At 40.3% G+C, this 24,599-nt stretch overlaps 2 protein-coding genes across 2 annotated transcripts in view; one reads left to right on the forward strand and one right to left on the reverse strand.

Annotated features, from left to right (window-relative positions):
* The window catches only part of sik2b (salt-inducible kinase 2b), a 37,375-nt gene extending 34,809 nt beyond the window's left edge, over positions 1–2,566 (forward strand). Inside the window, exon 15 of the mRNA XM_083913548.1 lies at positions 516–2,566. Coding sequence (XP_083769674.1) covers positions 516–1,158 — 643 coding nt within the window. The 3' untranslated portion in view covers positions 1,159–2,566. The remainder of the gene's footprint in view (positions 1–515) is intronic.
* An 8,160-nt stretch (positions 2,567–10,726) lies between these two features.
* Positions 10,727–23,185, reverse strand: ppp2r1bb (protein phosphatase 2, regulatory subunit A, beta b). Its single transcript, XM_083914546.1, has 15 exons — positions 23,058–23,185; positions 21,810–21,900; positions 21,490–21,590; positions 20,820–21,052; positions 20,478–20,625; positions 20,206–20,361; positions 19,181–19,295; positions 18,957–19,027; positions 17,118–17,252; positions 14,803–14,976; positions 14,576–14,636; positions 12,799–12,953; positions 12,437–12,579; positions 12,224–12,315; positions 10,727–12,106 (listed from the first exon to the last, which is right to left on the reverse strand). The coding sequence occupies exons 1-15, from the start codon at positions 23,133–23,135 to the stop codon at positions 12,090–12,092; spliced, it is 1,770 nt and encodes a 589-aa protein (XP_083770672.1). The 5' UTR covers positions 23,136–23,185; the 3' UTR covers positions 10,727–12,089.
* Positions 23,186–24,599: the final 1,414 nt, after the last annotated feature.

Genomic DNA, 24,599 nt, shown 5'->3' on the forward strand with positions numbered 1-24,599 from the left:
TGTTGTTTCTGTACAGCTGTGTCAATCACATCCACGCTTTCCCCCTTTTATCTGTCACTTCTTTAGCTAGCAAACTAGCTTTGATGCAGGTAGTGATGGTAGGCAGTGGATTAGGCATTAAGCAGTGATTCAGTGGTCTGAGACCAGGCTAGTGACCCCAGCCGTCACTTGAAACTGTTTGAAAAAGGGCAGCTAAGAGGTGAATTCAGCTACCATGTCCTTTGAACCCAGCTCTGGAATGTCAGTGCATTAGAGGTTCATAATTGCGCTGGAAATTAATGTTGATTGGTACCAAATTTAAATTAGTATTTTTTGAATAAATACAGTCTGAATCAATACATTATTAGGGGGGGGGGGGGTACTTGGTACTTTTAAGTATATTGTAACTATGCCCAGCTAAACATGCAGGAAATACCATGTTTGAATTGATTGATTTTTTTCAAGCTTTTTATTTGTCCTTGTGTTGATTTAAAGTGTTGTCTTGATCAAAGTGGGATCTACTGTGCTCCCCCTAGACTGAACCAGAAGAGGATGTACCTGCAGCAGTCACAGGGCATGGGGTTGCCGGTCTATTTCAACCAGATGCAGATAGCTGAAGGATCCTACCCAACAGGCGGCCCTGCTCTCGACCCGGCGGCATCTCAAAGTTCCCCTCAGGGCCCCCCCATGTCAACTGCCCACCAGCCTCAGCCCCAGCAACAGGGCAGTCCTCAGGCCTCGCCTCCCTTCAGCCACCCCCATAGCCTGAGCCCCTTGATGGAACCGGGTGAAAGCCTGGTTTATGATCCCTACATGAGCCCTAACCACTACACCCAACACCTGCCCCCTGGATCTCTCCTCCACCATCAACTCCACCACCCCCTGCCTCATGAAGCCTCTGCTGGCAACTTCAGCTTCAGCTACCTGGCAGGCTGTGAGCAGCAGGCCTTGGGGCCTTTAACTGAGGGTCTTCACCCAGAGCAGTATGAATTCTCACTGGACCCTTCCTTGTTGCCTCCACCTGCTCTGGGAGAGGTTGAGCCCGGAGCTGTAGCCGGTATTTTGGCCAGTCCGGGGCAGTCAGACGGCCTTGGCCTTCCTGAGCTGCAGGGCTCCCTCCTGGACAGTGAGATGATGGAGACCGTTGACTCTCAGCATGGCTTCGTACTGGTCAACTAAAGCCAACGAAGGGGTTTAATAGAAAACAGTATTAAGCAATGAGAACTTAAACAGCACTAAGAGCAGAGAGAATGGAGATATAAGCGGAGGCCACAAGCGTAGCAACAGGGAAAGAAAAGTGTTAATTTTTGTACGACTAATGCTAACGTCATTTCTTAGTTGTGATGAACCTCAGACAACCTTTCTACCACAACCCTCCCTTAGACTACCTCCCTTCTCCCTCTCCTCCTGTTCTTGTTCTCATCAGCTCTGTGAGGCAGGAACAGGTCCGATATGTGGCACAAACGCGAGCTTCGTCGTGCTGACTCGGCGAGGCAGTCGTCGTCACGGACGTTGTGACACCTGCGAGGACTGCGCTGCGCAACCCGGGGTTGGTTGCCGCACATCTCGGAGGCTGCCAGAAGCATTTCACCGTGAAATGGTTTGGAAGTGAACTAATTTAGGATTGACTGTCAGACAACCAGAAGGACAATGGCTGGCAGTGTTTTTTTGTATTTAAAATAGGACACCATCAACAACAATAGACTGGTTCTCAGAACACTTCAGTGGATTTTCATTTTATTTCAGTAGATAAAAAAACAACAGAACAAGAGAAGATGGCCCTCATTTATCACGGTAGCATGGATATCACCACAAATTCAAGTGTTAAGTGTTTTTTTTGTCCATTTTACAGCAATAATTTTACACACTAATGTGAGCGCCAAGGCCGGCGTGATGGCCGTATTCATGACATGCACAGGTTTTAACACTAACCTATACAGTAGTCCTCCAAAAAAGAAACCAGGTAACTTTTGTTTGTCGTTCCCCTAAACATGCCGATTGAAGCACCAGGTTGGGGAGCAAGGCACCATTTGTTGAGCTTGTGCTTTTAACAGCGCTAAACTCTCTTCCGGCTATTTTTTTTCAAGCTAATTGATGAATGAAAACAATAGGCACAACACAGTGCTGTAGCTACAGGCGAGTTGATTTATTTTTTCTTTGTGTTTTTTCTTTTTATCACTTGTAACTACTGATCCTGATTTATTTCTTACACTACTGAATCGCTTTTTTTTCACCTTTTCATCAGATTGCACACATTTTCCAGATCTCATTAGAATGTAATTACCAGTTTTAAGCAGGCGAAATGACCACACATCTATTTAATAGTTGAATTGTGGGTCATGTGTTCGACTGATAAATGAGGGCTGATGAAATTAACATGTGTTCGGTTGAGAAGTAGCAGTGTTTTAGACAGTCGATATTATTCTATTTTTGTGGCAATACTGAAGCAATATTAATCCTTAATGTTAAGGGATTATGAATGGAAGCCTCACCTGTACAGCTAACTCTGATTGGTTCCCGGGGACCTCTGAGTCGTCAGCAGTGACATCACTTGAGCCGATGATGTAACCAGGATATAATCCGCCCCCCTCCCTCCCACTCACCCAACCCAGAATTGCAGGGACAAGCCTGGAGAGAGGTGTGTGTGTGTGTGTGTGTGTGTGTGTGTGTGTGTGTGTGTGTGTGTGTGTGTGTGTGTGTGTGTGTGTGTGTGTGTGTGTGTGTGTGTGTGTGTGTGTGTGTGTGTGTGTGTGTGTGTGTGTGTGTGTGTGTGTGTGTGTGTGTGTGTGTGTGTGTGTGTGTGTGTGTGTGTGTGTGTGTGTGTGTGTGTGTGTGTGTGTGTGTGTGTGTGTGTGTGTGTGTGTGTGTGTGTGTGTGTGTGTGTGTGTGTGTGTGTGTGTGTGTGTGTGTGTGTGTGTGTGTGTGTGTGTGTGTGTGTGTGTGTGTGTGTGTGTGTGTGTGTGTGTGTGTGTGTGTGTGTTCCTCAGTGCTCCAGTCATGCCTCTGTTTTGTTGATGAACCATGTTTATAATAATGGAACGACCCCCTAAAGGTTCCTTGCATTAGATTTCATGAAAGAATGTTTTCATCTCTGACGTGGCGGCCGCTGTGAGACAAAGACGAGCAGAACATCAGTCACCTGACACTGGATTTTGACTACAGGTCTACAACCGCTCTTTGACTGACAGCGAACTACCAACAAGATGAGATTTTTTTTTTATTTTTTTACAGCACTTAGACTGTGTTCAATCTACTTGAAGCGCACACATATGTATCTTCTCAGACCGATGATAATGATGATGGGTTATTTTTCAAATACATACTTTTCAGTGGAATAACGGGACAGCGAACGTTATAGGGTTGAGATTAGATTATTGGACTGCGATCATCTGCCAAGACTGACTGACCTTCAGTGATCGTGGGTTTAAACTGTTTGAGCGTTTGTCAGATTGGCCTTCAAAACAAGACTGGACTGAAAAGATGTCTCAGAGTTCACAGTCAGAGTAGAAAAGGTGTTTTGACTGGGAGTCTTTTTAGTTGCAGTTAACAGTCTTCAAATGATGGCTGGAAAATGTGGACCAACTGTGATTGCAGTCCTGTGCCAGACTCAAAGGAAAAATCCACCCTAGGATGCTTTTAACACTGTCTCACAACAGATTAAGGCTCCATCTAATCAAATCATCTGCTGATTTGTATTATCAATAGTTGTTTGGTCTATAAAATGTCAGAAAATAGTTACACCCACCACAGTGTCTCAGGGCCCAAGTCGACATTTCCCATACTAAAACGAGATCATCAGGATTGTTCCTGAATAGTTTTATGTCTACCTGTGTCATCTGTACAACTGATTTACACTGTTGCACAGTTTACTTCTGTTTTTCAGTGGTGGATACTAAAAACTCCACATCAATAGACCAGAGTGCACCTGCAGTGTACCTTCTGTGTACTTTTTTTTTAACCCTGATATCACATTGAGATATTTCTCGCGATAAATCACCTTTAGGTCTGACATTTGAAAACAGTAGCAGAGATACTAATAACTCCACATCAATAGACCAGAGTGCACCTGCAGCCACGCAAGACATTTTTTGCGTCCACACAAGACGCTGGATATGCATGTGGTCGTACACCCACATTATATTGACGAGAATAAGCTCATACCCAGTTTATGGGTCACGTACAAAATGACCTTTAGAAAGACTCAAGTATAAGTGCGTAAGGCAGATTTAATTGAATAATTCTCCACATTAAAATTGACGGTACATGGCAGTATGAGAGCGTCAAAGGGTGGATTTTGCCTCTTTAAGTGAATATTTTGATGACTTTGCTTTCATTTTGTCATTGGTCAGGCTAGAACAGCTACATGAGGATCCGTGGAAGTTGAATACTTGAGCACTTTGACAACAAGCGGGAGAAGAGATGTAGCGAGGGAGGAGGAGGTGATTGTGGTTTGTATCGTGCTGCTGTTTCCTGGCAGATTAAACAAACCATAATCTGTAGGAAACACCTTTCTCCTCTCTTCCACACAAAACAAAATTTCTTTCAAAGAAAGACCAGACACAGGAACACTTTATCTGATTGTTGATTTTTAATCAAGGAGGAGAAACACTTCTCAATTTACGACGGGTGTTCTTTGTACAAATTAGTGGTGTAGTGAATCTTCGGCGCACCGAGGTGAATTTTTGTGTTGAACGTGAAGTGTTCAGTGTGCCTTTTTACTTTTTCATATTTTTTGAATAGCACCATTACTTCTGGTTGGACCCTTTTCATTGTTTATTTTCTCATGATTACTTCTTTTGTTTTCTGAAAAAAGTAGAGCCAGGTTTTACAAAAGGTACAAAACCAAAGTCCCTCAGAAGTTTCCCTGTACGACCCAACCTGTGGAGTTTTGGAGCTTCTCTGTCAGCTTCTCTACCATGCTTTTTCGCTCGTTGGTCAATCAGTGTATGCCATTTAAAAGTATTATAGCAATATTTCTCTAGTTGAAGACTTAAAGTCATGAAGATCATAGCGGATATGTTTCCAAGCATCATAATTTCACCTGCTGATAAAAACAAAAACATCAATCCATCAATAGAAATCCAGTTTTATATTTACCCTCATTGATGTTGACCACACATAAGCTAACTTGCTGTTGAGATTAAAAAAAAAGGTTTATTGAACATGAAAATGTTGTTGGTGTTTTCTTTTGTGTGTCGAGGAGTCTCATCCGTTGTCATGGAGCTGACACTTAAATATTTTCTACCACTCTGCTACCTTCTCCACATAATCCAGTTGTCCTCTAACTACGAACTGCAACAGTATGATAGCGCCCCAGGGGTTGCATGTTGTAGGCGTAGCTTAATGACCTGGAAAAATGAATCACACCAAGTGCTTCATATAAAGTGTTGAGTCATAACTGAACCTAAAGTACTTTCAACCAGAACTAAAGCTCCTGATACAGTCAATCCAGCAGGAGCTCCAGGGCTGGTTCTGTTGTATCATTTCACCATTTATATTCTCTAAAGCTAGACTTGAACTACCGGCTAAAACTTTTAATGACAGGGTTAATGATGCCGCAGTCCTAGTTCCACATGTTACATACTTCCCATTAAACTATGAGGAGATGACAGATTTGTGGAGATAACGTGTCTAATCACAGCGTACCCAGACCAAATTAGCCAGAGGCAGTAAACTCCACACAGCCGGTGAGAAGGCAAAAGAAGAAACTGTGCAGAGTCGTTTTTGAGGGTGTGGTGTTTAAGGGGGAATTTGCATAAAATCAGTCACAGACACCACTAGTACAGGAGAGTTATCACTGAAAATAAATCAAAAGAGTTCGTATTGACATACTATGCCTTTTTATTATTTTTTAAGGCATACTATCAAACGACTTTAAATTACTTTCTCATGACTTAACATACTATGACATGACATTTTTTACAACATACTATACAATGACATTTTATTAGTTTTTATGACAAACTATACCATGCTCTTTATGACTTTTTAAACTGAAAGAGCTGCTAAATTTATTCCATACATGTATATTTTTTTTCTCATGCTATAATATATACATATATACACACATCATCAACCAACCAGACACCAAACTTACCCCTTTTGAACAACCCGATGTGAGCCCCTGCAGTGTTGCAGAACTCTTTTATACGCAGCAGGAGGAGAGACTGAATCATTTATCAGCACTGATAAGCACTGAAGCCCTGACCGGTGGCTGAGATCACTGTTCACCATCACATTTGATCCATCTCCATGGCAATCGCCTGTCAATATTTATCAAACTACATGAAAGTCAAACACCTTTTTTTGATAGTAAAGTGTGGCTAAAGGGGGCCTGTCCTGAGTCGAGCTCTGATTGGTTGACCTCACCTCCACTTCTGAGAAGCGTATACAATATGCTACTAGAAAATAAAAAGCATCTCTCATGTTGTTTGGAGAAGAGGTTTGTTCACGTTGTGTGGAAAGGATCATGTAGAGAGAACACGTCAATCCAATCAGCCCACTCAGACAGAGAACAGCTAATCCCACTAAGGTAGGTAAGGGGAGGTGGGGTCAGTCTGTTCATGGAAACCAGGGTCTCACTTCTTTTCCTGTGTCCACAACACACTGTTTGGTACTGCTGATCCAAACTCTGAAACACAGGATGGGTCACACTCATACTGATCAGATGTCATTCGACGTAGCCTCACATTTTGCATGTGTTGCTTTTAATGCAAAGTGAATTTTACCCTGTGAAAAAGAGCTGCGAGATAGTGCCTTTAAATGGGATCCACCCATGAGCAAAAACTCTCCTTCTCCTTCCTGCTCTGCTTTGACTGGAAAACAAACGAATCTGCTGAGCTCGTGTTGCAAAATAGTCTGAAGATGCCAGGCTGCAAACACATCCTGCTCGGGTACGAGGCAAACACCAATTAAACATAAAGGGGATATGTCAACACACTTTGATTCTATATTTGAAAAGTGTGACCTTGCAGCAAATTTCCCTTAAAGATGGCAGCATTTTTCCAGTTAAATGTAGTTATTTATAGTCAGCTATTTATTCAGTTCCATTGTCTGCCATTGAGACCTTCAGAGGACTGTCTGTCACAGACGCTCTTTGGGGAAGAGACCAGAGAAAAGAAAGCTGATATGAAGACAGACAGTGGTTATCTTTTTTTTTCTCACTAAAATATCACAATATCAGAGGCCTATTCACTCATCAGGCCAAAGTATACTGTAATGACATCAATGGTTGTCATGACAACAGGAGGAGGGTGGATGACAACATCCTACTGCATCTTTTTTAGAGCAGGAGATCACAGCACTGTTCAGGATTAGAGCTGGTCACAAAAAATAAATACATCAAAAAGAGGCTTCAGGGACAAATGCTGGAGCTCTGAATGCAGAAGGGGAGAATAAAGAACTTTTGTAAAAAAAAAAAAAAAATTTACAACTGCAAAGCCCAGTGCAGGATACAGGCTGACATAAATCCTGTAGCTCTGCGTGACATGTTTTTTCTTATACACTGTTTATTGAAGGTCATACTTTACTCAAACATGTGTCCCCCATTATTCAGATTCGGTCCCACGTCCCTGAATACACGGCGAACACATGCTGGCCAGCAGATGGACAGAGTCTGAAATCCCAGTACAGATGACCCAGTAGTGCCTGGAAAATTGGCTCCTGCATGGCTCTGGGCTGGATGTTAACGCCAAAGCCAAGAGCTGCTTACTCTGCTTGAGCGACCCTCGTGTTTGCTCTGATATTATCTAGAGTAGAAAGTTTATACGGTTTATAAATCCGTGCTGCAGAATGAAGAGGAGCGGGAGCTTAAATGACAAGGTGACATAAGGAAAAGGAGTGGGCCAACGCTCTTCGTCTCCCCGACTGATGTTTGTCATTTGTCACCCTGAGAGCATCTGACCTCAGAGTGTGAGTGTGTGTTTGAGTGTGTGAGCGTGTGAGCGTGTGAGTGTGTGAGTGTGTGTGTGTGTGTGCGTGTGCGTGCGTGTGCGAGAGTGTGTGAGTGAGAGTGAGAGTGTGTGTGTATGAGCGTGCGTGCGCGTCGTGCTGTGTGGGGGCTTTGCTTGACTCCTTTCATTATAAATGACACAGTCCTGGGAGGCAGCTGCATTGACGTCAGGACTCTCAGCGCTTTCAAGGGCTCTGGCTGCTGAAAATCCCCCCAAATAACAAGATCTAAATAGAAAGAAATAGGTTGCTGCTGTTTCATTACTGCCTTGTGAACTCAAAGTGGATTTAAGGGGGCGGATTAGCCCTCGCCCTCAAGTAATCGTGTTTTAATGAAGATTTGCAGGATGCAGAAAAAAATTGCAGCGCAAAGCTTTGGCATATTCCTCCTAGAGTCTAGATCACAAGCCAAACTGGATATGTGAGGTATAGTCAAAAAGTTTGGTTCAGTTATCAGTCTCAAAGGTTCCATCTACGGTCAATCCTCCTCCTTCTTTGCACATAGCAATGGCTCTCAAGGTGGTCTCGCTGTAACAGAATGTGCTGACACACAGCAGCTGCACCCAACCTGTGCATTACAGTATACTGTATGTGCATAATGTGCTCTGGTGATGAGGTGTATATACAGTCAGAAGGGCTGGGTGGAGGATTGGGAGGGCTCGTGGCTCTGTGGAGGGCTGATGGGAGATTTGAGGAGATTAAAAAAAAAAGAAAGGTTGAGATTCTCATAAAGATCTCTGCCATGTGATTTATCGCCCTAATCCTCTCTGTTGATTGCTCATTTGGAATTAACAGAATGAGGTCCGCTACTTGTAGCAAAAAAATAAAAAGGAAGAGTACAGCTCAATTTGCTGTTAATATAACTATATGGTAATGTTATAAAAGCATACATTTTTGAATACCTGTGTGACATGGTTTTTTGCAGAAAATAAATACACAATTAACATTAAAATACTTCTCCCTCATTAAAAGTTCCACAATAATATACAATGATTTTCATTGCACTGCAGGCTTTAGACTTTAAGTCAAAATGTTAACTGTTGTTCATACTTTTAAACTATAAATGCCAGAGAAAGACAGATATTCTTTCTCAGCCCAGCCCATATTTTGCAGGCAGTCCTCTCCCCAGCAGTAGTCAGAGTGAGGGCAGGTGTCAGCTGCAGATCCTGCCCTGCTCTGTATGGTTCCCTGTGGCCAAAACAGTCCGAAGGATCAGGACTTTCATCTCCACAGCAGCAGACCACCAGGTTAAAGCTGACCAAATATGAGTCCAGGAACAGTGGAAATGAATCCCACATTTCCTTGAGTCGTTCACAGGCTGAGAACCTATACTTCATGGTTAAAAGGATATTGTTACAGAGACAGTGTTTATTTTCCAGGTTCCACATCACAAAGTCAGAAGATATAATTGGGATTTACATACTTTGATGGTCCAGTGAGACCAAAATCAAGGTTTTCTTGCATTGCATTTTCTGCTGAAAGCACATCACCAGAAACACATCATCCCCATCATCGTGAAAAACCTGGGGGTGGCATCATCTGGCTTTGGGGACGCTTCTCAGCAGCAGTGTCTGGAAGGCTTGTGAAGATGGAGAAGAAAATGAATGCAGTAATTGATAAACCCCCAAGGAAAACCTGCTACAGTCTGCAAGAGAACTGACTGGGAAGATGTATTTACCAGCAAGAAAATGAGCCCAAACATCCGATAGCTACACAGAAGGGCTACAAACATCAATGTTAAGTCCTAGAGTGGCTGAGTCTGAATCCAGACCTCAAGTCAATACGGAACTTTTAACAGGACTTAACATTTGCTGTGTACTCATGGTCCCACCATGTAGCTTGACAAAGCTTGAGCAGTTTAAAAAAAGAATGCGATAAATTGTGTGTCAAGATGTGCTGATAACTACATCTACAAATAGACATGGAGGGTGAATATATATATATATATATATATATATATATATATTTTGTGCTATATTTGTACTTAATCATTCTCTAGCAGTTATTCATTGAAGTGTGGCTTTAATCCATCTTTAACTGACAGTTCCACTGCTTTTATGTCTCCTTTAAACTGAGGATTTGTCTGTTTTCACTCTTTAATGACTTGAACTCCTTACAGGCACATTCACTTTCGACTGCCTCCTTAACTTCTTTCAGTGTTTTAACCATTTTAAATGCAGTTTAAAGTTTAACTATCAGGTACTCGTACATTTTCTTCAGATAATTCAGTCTTTTATAGCTTTATTTGTACATAATCAACTTGTGGCAAACAAAAAGTGTTTTAGCCAACGTTTGTAATTCTCTTGTATAATGCATTACTTCAGTGTTTGACTTGGGAGTGATTTTATTCATTATAAAATACATCATGTAAGTTTGTTATTAGTAGGCCAGCACGCTTCTCTATAGATCAGGGAACAAAGTTAGATTTCATTGTCAGCCATGACATTTCTAGTGATTTTGATGTCATCCTTATGTCAAGCTACGCATTGTGATCCACATTTCCCCCCCCCCCCCATAGACACTGTATATTTACTGGGAATTAACTACTGTAGTCAAAAGAAAAAATATTATAAATTCTAATGTGGTTGTTTTGATGATCATATCCTGTTGCTTGTCCATCATGTAGCAAATTAGCAATTACAGTGACAAGAAGCCTTTATGCACTTGAGCAGTTACCAGATATAAAAGCAGGCTAGATCGGTTCCATTGTGTTACTTTATTCAGATCAAGATACAGTAGTACAGCATCCCAATTGTGGAGAGAATTCAAAATAAAAATAAAAACACAGTCTTTGTGATACAGGACAATCAACAATCAAGGTTTATTCAAGAACCAAATGGGAGGGGGGGGGGGGGGGGGGACAGCAAGTAGTTCAGGGAAAGACAAAAGCTTCTTTTTTATCGACAGACGATACATTTATTCAACCCGCCCATAACCACCCCAGCTCCCACCCCATAATAAAACATTATGCAGCCTTACGTACACATGCTCCATGTCCAAACCACTTTCTTTGAAAGCATGCACTTGTTCTCTATTGTGTAAAGATTTGTAAGCAAGAATCCGTTGTGTTCACTGACTTTGTTTTTAAAATCTCATGTACTGTGGAGGACTTGTCATGGATATAAGGGAAAACTAGTGACCATGGTTTTGTTAATCCCACAGCCCAGATAGCTGCAGCTATTTTAGTTTTACCATCCGATTAACATCCTTGGAATAATTTGCCCCTTACGGAAAAAGAACGTTCTTTACAGAACAGGTGAAAACTGTTTACCAGACATACTTAAAGAAAACACCACTGCTTATCAAAGTCATTGGCACAAAGATTAAGAGCAAGATTAAGACCACTACTTCCCACCGTAGCACATCACAAAATCACTGAATTTGGAATAGGGATAATTATGAGCAACACTTTACGACAGAGATGGTCCCTGTTACAGTGGGTCGAGCTAATTCATTTATATGAACAATTTAATTTGTGTTGCTGCGGAGAACAAACAGCGCATGGGGCATGGTATTCTGGTAGACAGAGTTGGTTCTTTGTCAGAGCCTTGTACAGAACAATCCTGTCAATCGAAGACAACAGGTTTGGTCTGGTGGGCTGTAGGAGTGTCTCCGGGAAGAAAGAGCTATCAAAGGGCTGACTTGGGAGGAAGCTCAACAAAATAAACAGCTTGGTGCACCATCTGCTGCTCAAAGTTGGCGTCTTAGTATTGGGAAAAAAGCTCAGCAGTACAGAGCGCTAGCACAACCCTAGGTGCTAGGTAGCGCACAGACATGTGTCGGCTGCAACCACTTTGGCTAAAGCACAACAGTGGCCAAGGATGGAAAGGGGAGGAATGTGAGAGGGGTTCTGGTTAGCAATGCCTAGCTAGTACAGTAGCACATCAGTTAGCATGCACCACTTAATGCAATTTCATGACACTTTGCCTTTGTTGAAGCACCCATTTACAGCAAGGGGGAAGGTTAACGAAGAAGCCTGTGCTATGCCTGGATATGGTCTACGATTGGACAGTAAACAAGGAAAAAAGAAAAAGGATAAAACAATTGTTAACAGCTTTCTCTATACATTTACCAGTTGTTCCTGAACATCAATAAATATCTTGTAAAAGTGTTTGCATTGCTGTCTCGGGTGGTCTTCTGGTTTAGTCATGTTGGATTGGTTATGGTGGGGACAGAACTGCGTAAAGAAATGTAAAAAAAAAAGAACATTTCTTACTATAAATTTCAAACGCGTGTTAAATGTGATTCATGTCATTCATAGTCTATATACATAACAGAAGAGAGAAAGGCTCACCACTGATAGCCTCCTGGGCAAAGTACTTGACATCCATGTCTGTGTCTGTTGCCAGCTTCTCCAGCACTGGCTTCACTTCTGTTAGAAGGACACTTTAGGACAAAAGGGGGAGAATTATTAAATTATCGATGTTGTTTTTTTATTTTAGTGTGATAGCACATTTCTGTCACTGGAGAGAAAACATCTGATGGTAAATTTACAAAGATGACATACTTGGGGTCAAGGACGGGGCCAATCTTCTGAAGGGATTTAGCTACGTTGAAGCGTACGTTAGCCACCTGGTCATTAGACATCTTGAGGACCACTGGGAGCATCTGCTTAGTGGTGATGTCACGACCACATTCCTCTGACAAAGCCTGAGACGTACAATATATAGATGGTCACGGTCAATGAACCATATTTAGAGATACTGAACAAATACTATATTATAATAATAATAATAATTATTATTATACTATATATATTTTAGACACTGATCAATGGTAGAAAAAATGTGCAGTATTAGTGGGATGTTAAGTCGTTCCAAAGACCTAAACATGACAGCAAGTTCATATGAGAGGATGCCGTTAACTCACGTTGATGCAGAATAGAGTAGTCATCCTGTGGAGGTAATTGGGGTCGTTGGCCATGCCCAGGACTTTGGGCACGATGGTGTTCTGAGCCCAGTCAGCTCCAAACTTCTCAACCAGTTTCATTAGGTTACAGGTGGCTGCCTCGCGGATGGCATACACTAGAAAATGACCATGAGAAAAATTCTGTATCAACAGTGTGCTCGAGATTGGTCTCTTTTACAGGTCTCCACAGTGGAGAGGAGATTGCTTGGCTCAAGTCCAGCTCAACAGCACTTGGATGTTGCTCAAATGTCACCCGGGGCCATGCATTTCATATACTCACTCTTTGTATGCTTTACAGACTGTAGAGCCCCTTGATTGTTTAATTTGCGTAGACTAATGTATATTCATATGATAGAAACGTCTTATAAAGTCTATATAGACTTTACTCACTATACTGGGTAAATACACTTCGAGAAATGTTCAAATAGCAAGTTAAAACACCAGAAATCACAGCATTTCTATGTCATTTGAAATGTCAAAATGATACAAAAAGATCTCTTTGTAATAGAGTCAGTGGGGGAAAGCTTCTGGTATGATTTCTGTAGTCCTGTCTTTCTTTGAAGGGCTTACGTAAGAGTGGCACAGCCCTAACCCCAGCCATGGCCAAACACACACATACACGTACGGAAACTCACACCAGCAGCATTCCAATGATGTAACCCAGTTGGCCCTTTGTCCGCAATAGCAAGCATGTATGTGTGTGTGTGTGTGTGTGTGTGTGTGTGTGTGTCTCTCTAATTGGAAAACTTCATGTAAAGAGAAGACTATATACTCAGTGAAAAATGTATGCAATAGACAATGTTCCAGGTTATAAAATGGAGCAGGGTGTTTTGTGTACACAGTTCTTCCAGGAATTGAATATGGGTGATTGTCACACAGAACAGTTTAAACTGCTGTAGAGAGTAGAGCCTGGGGTAAACAAGCTCATAAACTGTTTAAACTCACCCACAGTGACCCAACTTTGATTTCTAACTCCATTAAATACAGTATAAATCCAAAGCATGAATTGCAGGCCTACCAGATCAAGGATAAACTAAGTGGGTTGCGTAACACATAGAGCAAGTATGACAGAGCGCAACAGAATAGCTTAACTGTCACATGGTGACACAAATTCTGTTAACTTGTAAAAAACATTGTACTAGCTGATGTAGCTATGTTTGACATTGCCATTTCCATTCTTGCAGCTATAGTATACTGTACACAGCTTTAGAAATAAGATTGACTCTTCTTCACAACCTCCTATTAGCCTGTGCATGGTAGCAGAAACCTGTGGACGGACACTTCTTGCCTGCCTTAGCCCACAATTTTATCACCAATAATACAGTATCAGCGCAATAAGAGGAGACATGTCTGCCAACTGGGCAGGCTCAGGTGAGTAAGAGCCGTGATGCCATCGGTATGGAAAACTAAAGACAAGTCATATAGTAAAATAAATTGGTAGTTAAATTGAACAGTACCAAAAGCTAATACAACATTGCCCAGGTGTAATGTTAAATGAGCAGATGTCGCATTTGTTGTTTCCCAGATCTCTCAAAAACATCTTGTTCATTATAAAGTCAGTCTGCTGCAGAGTACAGAGTAATGGTCACAGCATATTAAATCATCCCAACTGGAAAGTGAATAAGGGGTCTGATTAAGTAACCACTTGTAAAATGCATTTACTGTTATGCTTCAAAAACAGAATGTTTTTATTTGTGTGTTCAATATGTTGATATGATGCAACTCCTAAGTGCCTTACCGTGGTCAATAAGCCATGCCATACAGAGGGTGTTTAGCTTCTCATCAAAGAATTCCACTCCCTGTGAAAACATGGAACACAGTGTAATGCTTATCTTTAAGTAGTACACTGCTTTCTGGATGTCCAGTTAAATTGAGCAATTGGGTTCTACACATGGTACTTTATAAAAGACATTTTAAACATATTCTCCATGGGTTTCAGCTGTGGTCCTAGACTCCATGACTCACCAGCTGTCCTGCCAACAGGGGCATGTACTCAATGATGGCGAGGCGGACCCTCCACTTTGCATCCTCTGCCAGCTCCACAATGGCCGGCAGCAGTGACTGGGAGAGCTGACGGATGCCAATAACCTCGTTCACACAGTCTAGGTTGGAGATGATGTTGAGACGCACTTCTGGGCACTGTGACAGAAATATTATTAAGATGAGCAAGTTGAGCTAATGGCAGCACACTTTCATCAAAACAAAGTATTAAGTCTGTATTCCAAGTGCCACTGGAGACAATGGGTCTCAAAGGAGTTAAAAGATATGGATATGTTTTTGTTATCCAATTACAGACCAATCCATGTTGCAACTTATTATCAATAAATAAACACTTTCGAGGAGACTGTAGAAGGAGTTGTTGCAGAGTTGTATGTAGGAAGAATCCAAGATGACTGTAGTGCCTTCTTCATTAGCAGGTCTTATTCAATTAAAATCTAATGCATTGTCTTTTCTTAGCAACTCCACTTTTCCCCAAAACCGACCAAAGGTGGTAACTATTCACCTGGTATTAACATCTGTCATGATCAGGTTACAAGTGGACAGCTCCTTATTCATGCCTGGCAGCAGAATGTGACTCCACGTCTCGAGTGTCCACTTGTGATCTGATTTTTACTTCTGCGCTCCGTATGCAAATAAACACGTACATCATTTCTGTTTACATAAAAGATAGCCTGCATATTTTAATGAATCCTTTGGTCATTATGTTGTGAGAATTTCAGTTGTTATTCTCACATAAATCATTACAGAAACGTGAGAGGACTCATGAAAAGGTGATTTCCTACAGTTTGTCTGTCTGCCGCTGGTCCTACTTTTTATAACTAATGTTGGAAATTCCGGGTGTATTTTACGAACATAAAATAATGCTGTCTACCTGCAGTAATCTGTGCAGGAGAGCAGACAGAAAGATGTTTTTAAAAGTCTTCATGTTCAGCCCTCTGCCTTATTACATCACCAACATTCTGATAACATCCAAAACACAGAATTCATTTTCAGCCGTGAGCGAATCTACATAACAAAAACCACTGAGTAGGTAGTCCTTCAGTGTGATTCAGGATGCATTCTGTTCACGCTGCTAAATGAAATCCATCGCAGACCACCTCCGAATTTGGTCTCAGTGATCTGATCTCAATGCGTCCTGAGTGCATTCACAGTTGTACTTAGAGCTGATCTGATCACTCCAGTCTGAATGGGGCCTATGGGATACTTGTTAGTGGAGTTTTTACACCTCTTTTGGTTGTGGTCTGCTGTTCACCTGTGTTGATTTTCTTGTTTACAATTGATTTGCTTTCCTATACTGCACAATGCTATGATGCCATCACTCAGGATTGTTAACTAAGTGGATACATATGTAGCCAAAATATGGCACAATACAAATTTGAAATAATTCAGCTTTTAAATGAATGGCATGTCTGCAGAACGTTATACATTTTGCTCTCTTTAAACTGTTCTCAGCACCTTGAATTATTGAAATTTGAAAGTCAAAGCTGTCAGTTTGGACATAAATCTAATTAGACACTCTTGGTCTTGCATTTGTGTGAAGAAATGGGGCCATCTTTAAATAGGACTATGGAAAGCAGTGGGAAACTGACAGCCTCAAGTTTTCCAAATCATTAATATACATTTGTGTCTAACCTGACAAACTCATGTCTCATCTCAATATGTAAATGAATGCCATGGAAATGTATTCATGGGACTAGATCTGACTGGGGTATCGTTCTAGATAAACCTGTTACGTTAGCCGATTATTGTCCTTGTATATTCTTGCTCTACAACCAAGCCCATTGTAAATTTATGAAAACTCATAATAAAAGACTTTACCCTATAATGTAACGGTCACATAAGTAACTGAAATGCAAAGCAGACAATTTTGTGATGAAATTGGACACATCCTTTTATCAGTCTATGTGCTAAATGACCATCTGGAACTGTAGCCTGGATTTAACACAAAATATCTACATTTACAACTTACTAATGTACAGACAATCAAAATACATCTAGCAATAACTTATCATAACCGACTTTTCAGTATGCTTCCCTCTAGATACAGCAATTTGATCTTCTAATTGTAATGTCTCATTCTGGCTGCCAACTGCATGAATCATCCTCCTACCCAGCCAGGTGGCAGCCAGGTACATCTGGTGTCAAATAAGGGTGCTTCACAGGAAACTTTTGTGGTGCCAAACCAAGCACTGGCTTGAGGATTTCCAAAACCATATATATATATATAAAATATAAAAGAGAAATTGAGGCCCATGATTACAAGTCTGCATTTCCTTTACCTCGTCCTTGAGCTGAGCCAGGAAGAGAGGCAGTAAGTGCTCTATTGTGTTATCCTTGCCCAGGATGGTTGAAAGGCCCATAATGACTGAGGCCAGGGCTGACTTCACATGCTGGTTGGTGTCTGAAACAAGTTCCTGGTCATAGATGGGACACACAGGAGACAGAGAGATCAGCAAAAACAAACAGTTAGGACATAAAATGCGTAAATAAACATCAAGACTACTGCTATGGGTCATATTCACAGCAAACTACAGAGAGGGAGGCTATAATTGACTTGTGTGTAAATACACAGCAAGGTGGACATAATACTAGAGCACACAATACAGTCATTGCAGTTAACTACTGTAGGTGAAATAACTTCAAAATATTATGCAAACAGAAATGGCAGAAAGGGGCACAGAAATTTCACATTATCCTTGTCATGCACACCGATTACATAAAACATAACTGATCAACTTGAAGCTTTTAGTAGAAATAATCTGATCTAGTAGAAGAATAAGACTTTTTACGGCTTTCTACTGTATGGTTGTGTGTCATCTTGTTGCTTGTTCTACTTGGTTCCAGCTGATATATTAACAGGATTAGCACAATGGCCATTTGTGACATTGATGCATTACAAAGAGTAGTCTATAGATGTGGGAATTTCACTGCAGGTTTACCTGTGCAGCCAATACCATTAGTAAATAAAAGTTTGTCTTTTTTTCTAAATTAACCCACAATGATAAAAAAATTATTTATAATCAGCAGCCCTGCAACTGTACTTCTTGTTGAGCAAAATACAGCAGTGACACCTGCTGGTCAAAATACGATCATCAGTGGCACACAGAGAAAGTATAATGACTGTCTTTTGCAACAGTCACACCTCACACATTTACCCAACTATTTATGGTTAGGCTTAGGTAAATGGGTATCTTTGGATATCTCAATACTGTCTCTGTGGGTAGTAGTCAGACCATCTTTCTCTCTTTTTTTAATGTGTGCACGCAAATACTGTCTACTTGAAGTTTTATAGTTTACTCTGAAGATCAACAGAGTCAAAGCAAAGACACAGGTCATAAATCTAAAGCAGTGGAATTATTTTTATTCCTGAAAATTAGCCAATATGCTGTTTCATAAAAGATCTTGTTCAAGAATTTGTTTATAGCTTAATTCTTGTTTTCATAGTTTTGGCCAGTTTAAATATTTTACTCAACTGCCTCGATCTAGAAAAATGAAGTCTAGTAGTGCAAATAATTTACAGCTTATAAACAAAACCCCAGTGTTACTACAGCTGAAGAAAAAAGAAAAGCATTACTCTGTGCTTAGCAGCTTTCTGGCAAAACCTACTGTACTTAATACTTCTGTTGTCTGTTCGTTTGGCTAACTTCATACATACTCACACGCTCGCACTGAGCAAGAGGATCACGGTTGGCTCAAGTCAACACTACACTACCAGATGACGCCATAAATTAATCAATAATAAAATTTGCTGGCAACTAATTCAGTTGATTTTTTGTCAACATTGATTATTCATTGCACCACTATTGGACTAATCACCACACTCGAGATATCACCAATTGAGTTGGTAAATAAAATATTATGAGCATCAAAAAGGCAGAATGGCCAACATTATAAAAACAAGACCCAAGTTGTAAAAACAACCTAGTTAGGGTTCAGGCGGATGTCACAACACCACATGTCTGCATAAATGCTTTGGGAAAGACTATAAAAAGATATGCCTCCAGTCCTTTTCCATGTTTAATAACGCATAGCAACTCAAAGTCTGTTTTGTTCAACTAAGATGTGAAGCAGCATAGAAATGTAACAATGTGTCAAACATAAAAACTTTTTTTTCTTACCTTGACACAGGGCAAAATGTGTGTCATGATGATTTGCTCACGATTTTCCTCTGGGAGGTTCTCACAGAACTCTAACAAAACAAAGGAGAGTACACCATCAATAAAATTTGAAACAGACAGGACAACAGGCTGACACAAGTTGGTTAATTTAACCGATACAGTTAATCTTTTCAGCAAGTCTCCCTTTGGTAGTTACTGAAGGAACGGTGTGTTCATGTACGGACCTTTGACTTTATTGGCTGCAGCAGCACGGACCTCAGCTTCACAGTCCTTGAGAAGATTCTGGAAGGCCGGGACCAGATCGTTCTTGGTGATTTCTGGTCCCACTGCTTTCTGGAGCTACATTCAGGGAGGAATCAACATGTCTTTATATCCAAATAAGCATATGGGGAAAATATCAATACAAAAATACAATGATGACTTTTAAATGAAGAATAGATAATAAAATGGGGGTGATAATATAGAGGGACATAATTATGATGACCAAGTAATGTCTATTTTTCCCCCCAGTCATTTTCAAAGTTTAGGCTGTTTTTTCATTGAGTTTGAAAATTGGCTACAACAATAAGCACTCTTACATGCAGATGAATTGGCTAGGAGCCCAGTAACGGTCTCACATGTATAGCCCCAAGCCTGTTGTGTGACGTGCACCAGTGAACGTATGTTATCTCTATTCATGAGAGTCTTTAAGCGTGATTTCACACACATAATTGCTTAACCATTACATACAATTTGTACCAAAGAAATTTAGATGTCAGTTTTGGTTTCTCAGTCTCCCACCTGCGCATGCCCGCTATCTTTCTTGCTCTATGAAAAAGCACATTTCTTCCATACAGCAATAATCTTGAAATGTTCAGAACTCTGAAAGTACTTGTTGCAGCGTGACAAACTGAAACATTATCCAAAAGCCAAATGGGCAACACTTATGTAAATACACTTTTATAACTTGAGGGAAAATGCCACATTCATGCATTTCAAATGTGTAAACATTTGTCAGGCATAACATCTTTACTTATATAGTGTATTTCATACCAAGGCAACTCAATGTGCTTTACATAAAGACAAAACATTTTCTTTTAAAAACAGCATAAAAAGAAAAAGAAAAGAAAAAACAGTTTCAAGCAGGAGCAAAGAAGAATAAAAAAGTAAAAGAAAAGTAACATATTTTGCCCTTATATCAATAGCAAAATGTACCCACACAAACATAATTTCTGACTTGGAACATGTGTGCACACTGCTTGCTGCTTACCTCAGAGAACTTGTCAGCCACCATGTAGCGGACCCTCCAGGATTTGTCTTCTGCAGCCTGGCGCAGGGTTGGCATAACCAGGGTCTCAAGGTCCTCCTGGGGCAGCAGAGTGGCAATGCTGACGCAAGCCTCCACAGCAAGCAGCCGCACTGAGTCCTGATGGAGAAAGGTAATGGGATCAGTTCGGTCATCCCTGGCCATCCAGGAGGGATTGCAAAACAAAGGTTAAGACAGCAGTTTAGGCTGAGAAGAAGAAAGACTAGTGTCCATACCTGCTCATCAGAGGCCAAAGCAGTGAAGAGGGAAATGATGTCACTTTTTACATAATCCAGCTCCAGGACTTTGGCAAACTCCCCCAATTTAGATGCTGCAGCACGACGCACCATAGGAGTGTCATCTGAGCACAAGGTGCGAAAATGCCTATAGAAAGCCACAAAGAGACACATTTTATCAGAGAAAACTGACTATCCAAACGTGCTTAGAAGCCTAAGACAATCTTGTGAATAAATCAAATGACATGCCTAATGTCATGTCATACATAATGTACACAAATGCAAGTAAGGATTAAGCGCACTCAGAAAAAACAAGTTTTGCTTTCTTAAGAAGCCACTTACTGGCGGATCTCAGCCTTGACAGTGCTGGAGACACGGGGATAACAGACGCTAAAGAGGCCACAGGCAGATGTGCGAGAAGTGAACCAGTCACCGCTGGCCAGGCGCTTGACCAAAGGCTCAAAATGGACCTCCAGGTCAACTGGAGAGTGCTCCTGGGAGATCTTCCGCAGGGACTCCACAGCTTTGTCTCTGACTACTGTCTCCTCCACTGTAGCTAGGCTCTCCAGAGGAGGCTGTGTAAAAAGAAGGAACAAGGTTTTGATCAATAAATGTTCTTAAACTATTCACAAATGCAAGACATTATGGAGGACATGTCTGTAGTAATAAATACTTTTAATGTCTATAAAAAGGTAGAGGGCAGTATCAAACACCAATATTTCAAATTCTCCATAGATAATGTTACAATATTTTGGTCATTGTATGAGGTGAAAAACCATAGAAATGTACATAAAATCAAAAATTGGCAAGGGCTTAAACTGCTCATTCTATCACTAAGACAGAAAGTCAATTACTTTCAGAAATGTCCGTAATTTTAAAATAATGTGGCCTTTTAGTCTTCTTTAATCAAAAAATCCCCAAGAGACCAAGCACAAGAGTGAATCCATCATTAAATACAAGCAATGTCTGTGAGACAAAACCTGATATCTAAATCAACTATTCAGTAACTTACCAAGAGACAGTGGACGTACTCTGGCCCTCCCACCAACATGGTGAAATTGCCAAGTTGCTCAGCCAAGGCCAAGAGCACCTCATCTTCGTCATAGATGGTGTCTAAGGGATTAGAGGAAGATGACACATGATAAGCATGCAAATTCATATATTCAGGCCAGATAATGTTAACACAGTGGTTGACAGTTATTGCAACAGCTTTGAGTGATTTATAGTACAGCACATTCAGCATGTGACAACGTTTTGAAACTGACCCTGAGGTCCTAACTGCTTTATGAAACATCAGGTGATTGAAATGGGTAAGATTATTCATTTTATTACCTGTGAGGAAAGGGAGGAGTTCAGTACGAGTCCTCTCAACACCAAGGGCCAGAGCAATAGTGGACAGCTTCTTGATGCTGTTCAGTCGTAACTGTAAACAAGATGGGACATTCATCAGTGTTCACAACAAAATGTAAGCAGTTTTAATACACATAAAGTCCCTACACCTTTCCAAAGTCAAATTCAAGCAGTTTTCAAGCAGTTCAAGGTGCATTTTCACTCTTTCCAGCACCTTATAGCTATGGTAAACTACATATTTGTATACAGTACAATACTCAGTATACATATTTATCAGTCAATGAGATGTTATTGTCCTACAAACAACCAACAAGATGTTTTGAGACAGCTTTCTACAGAGGAACGAAAGTAAAACAAGCTTGACTAAAAGAAAGAACAGAAATATAATCAAAATATTTTGATAATCTGTCAAGCAAGTAAATTTGCATGCAAAAAGTCAGAAGATGCTGTTTTCAGTCTCAAATATGGAGATTTTCTTCTCTCTGTGTTATATCATACATGACATCATATATGCCATCCCATATAATCAATTACAAGCACTTTATTAAAAATCTAAGCACTTTTATAACCTTTTAAAACACCACACTACGATGTGTGTTGTGTCCAGCACCCGTACGAAACCTGTAGTGTCACTGATTAACGTTATGCCTCACGATAACGTTACCCAGCTAACACAGGTAGGATTTACTAAAAAAATAATTTCAATAAACGTCACAAACTTAACTACAGTTCTCGCAATAAGTCACTAACGTAGCTACGATAATGTTAACCAGAGTTTAAAAAGGCAAGGGACAAAGAAAACTGAATGAGAGTGATAGTTTTACATTGATTGACAACAATAAGCAAGCCAACAACAGTGAGCTCTACCCACTGCGGCCTTGAACGCCCTGCTGTTGTGATTGCGGCTAAGCCCATGGCCTGGTTAGCTTGCCTTTGACAACTTATATCATAAACAGTTACCTTCACATTTCAAATGATAGAAGCACCGGTACTACCGACTACCCAGATTGATAATTAATGTGGTAAACCATGAGTAGAAGCTAGTTACATTTGCACTGCAGGGTGCGCCCGGCAGAACATTCCTGTTAACGTTAGTTAGGCCTTAGCCGGGGACGTTAGCTTGTGCTCGTTAACTAGCTGGTAATCAAATGCGCCACTGAAATACGCCAATTAGTCTCATTTTTACAGAACAATACAAATTACAAAACAAGTCAAAACTTGTGTTAGTACCTGAACATCCTCATTTCGCAGCTCATCAATGAGAACGGCGATAGGGTAGAGAGAGTCGTCTCCATCAGCTCCTGCCATTTTGGATTCTGTTGCTGTTACCGAATGGCGCTGCTCTGCTGCACTACGGGGTTTCTGCCAGAGAAGAGCGGCTGCACGGCCCTCCCTCCTCCGCTGCTGCGCTGCTGCCTTCAAGGAACCACCGAGAAAACCGCCAAGGCACAACCCTTATTAAATAGACCATACAATTGAAAAAATCACAAAAATGAGATGAAATACTTTATGAAAACCAAAATTACTTAAATAAACACATTTTTAAAGTGAAAATATTCATATGAAATAAAAGGTATGCAAAAGAAGAAAACATCTGACATGTAGACTACTATTTGTTTATTTACGTATTTGTTTTCTGTTTGCGATTATTTTTCTTTTGACTGATTGACCTGGGTTAAATTATGCCAATAATCTAAATGCACGAAGGTTAGGCGTTGTGAGCTGTAGCTTCAGCCTACACCTTTTCAGTCTACAGAACATGTTTTGTTTCTAACTTGATTGTTATAAATTTCGTTTACTAGAGGCGTGATATTGTGGACTAAAATAAAAGAAAGAAATTCAATTAAATGAAAACGGCACGGACAAAGTCGTGAATTTAAAAGTATACGTTATATTCACCATTAAACAATTGACAAGAAAAGTAGGTCCATACTGTTAAAAACGACTTTAAAAGTATTCAATATTACACAAATGTATTTATATTCAATAACTAAATCCAAAGTCAGGTGAGAGTTTGACCCCACTTCCATATAAATACACAGAAACATAACATGCCCTCGTGTTGTGCCTATAGATCAGGGATGTGCTTTATTGTACAATGGTAGCCCCTACATTATATGTAGCACATATATGCCTACTGTAGAAGACAAAGAAAACTAAACTGGAACAAAATACATGATGACAATAAAGGTACTCTATTGTATTATTTTCTTTTCTACAATATAAATGCAAAAAGCATACATAGAAATGGGGTTATCTCTATAAATGGTGCGGATATGCTGCTGTGTCAAATCAGCATCACCGAAAGATGGCGCCGTGTATATTAGTATACTACTGGGACTTGGATTATCTTTCATTTTTGAAAACTATGTATTTCAAGCAACTCTAACAAATATGTATATATTACTAATGTTTAACAATCCCAAATATTCGGCAGATGAAACTTACATAATTAATTCAGCAAAATACTATATCCATAAAAATGATTTGGCTTAACAAACTACCCTGCTTTTATATTTTTAAAGATTAAGATTCTAATATATGTTATTATATAACTTAAAAAAAAACCTTTAAACTCAAAATAATAAATTGTCAAAAACTATTAGATTATTTAGGCATTTCAAATGCACTCCCGTAGTCCCCCATACATTTTTTCTTCTTCATTCCTTTTTTATGTTTTACTGTCTTTGTACATTTAAATTGATGTTATTATTATTATTATTATTATTTCTACATTTAGAAGTTTTTAGGTAATTGTATAACTCTGGAACA

Source organism: Echiichthys vipera (assembly GCF_963691815.1).
Source record: "Echiichthys vipera genome assembly, chromosome: 5".
Lineage (NCBI taxonomy): Eukaryota > Metazoa > Chordata > Actinopteri > Perciformes > Trachinidae > Echiichthys > Echiichthys vipera.

Coding starts and splice junctions, on each gene's coding strand:
- ppp2r1bb (XM_083914546.1), bottom strand. CDS start 23,135: ATGGCAGGAGCTGATGGAGACGACTCTCTCTACCCTATCGCCGTTCTC. Junction 19,296..20,205: donor TGGCTGACAAGTTCTCTGAG/GTAAGCAGCAAG, acceptor CCCTGAATGTAG/CTCCAGAAAGCAGTGGGACC. Junction 12,580..12,798: donor CTACTCTATTCTGCATCAAC/GTGAGTTAACGG, acceptor TGTACGTCTCAG/GCTTTGTCAGAGGAATGTGG.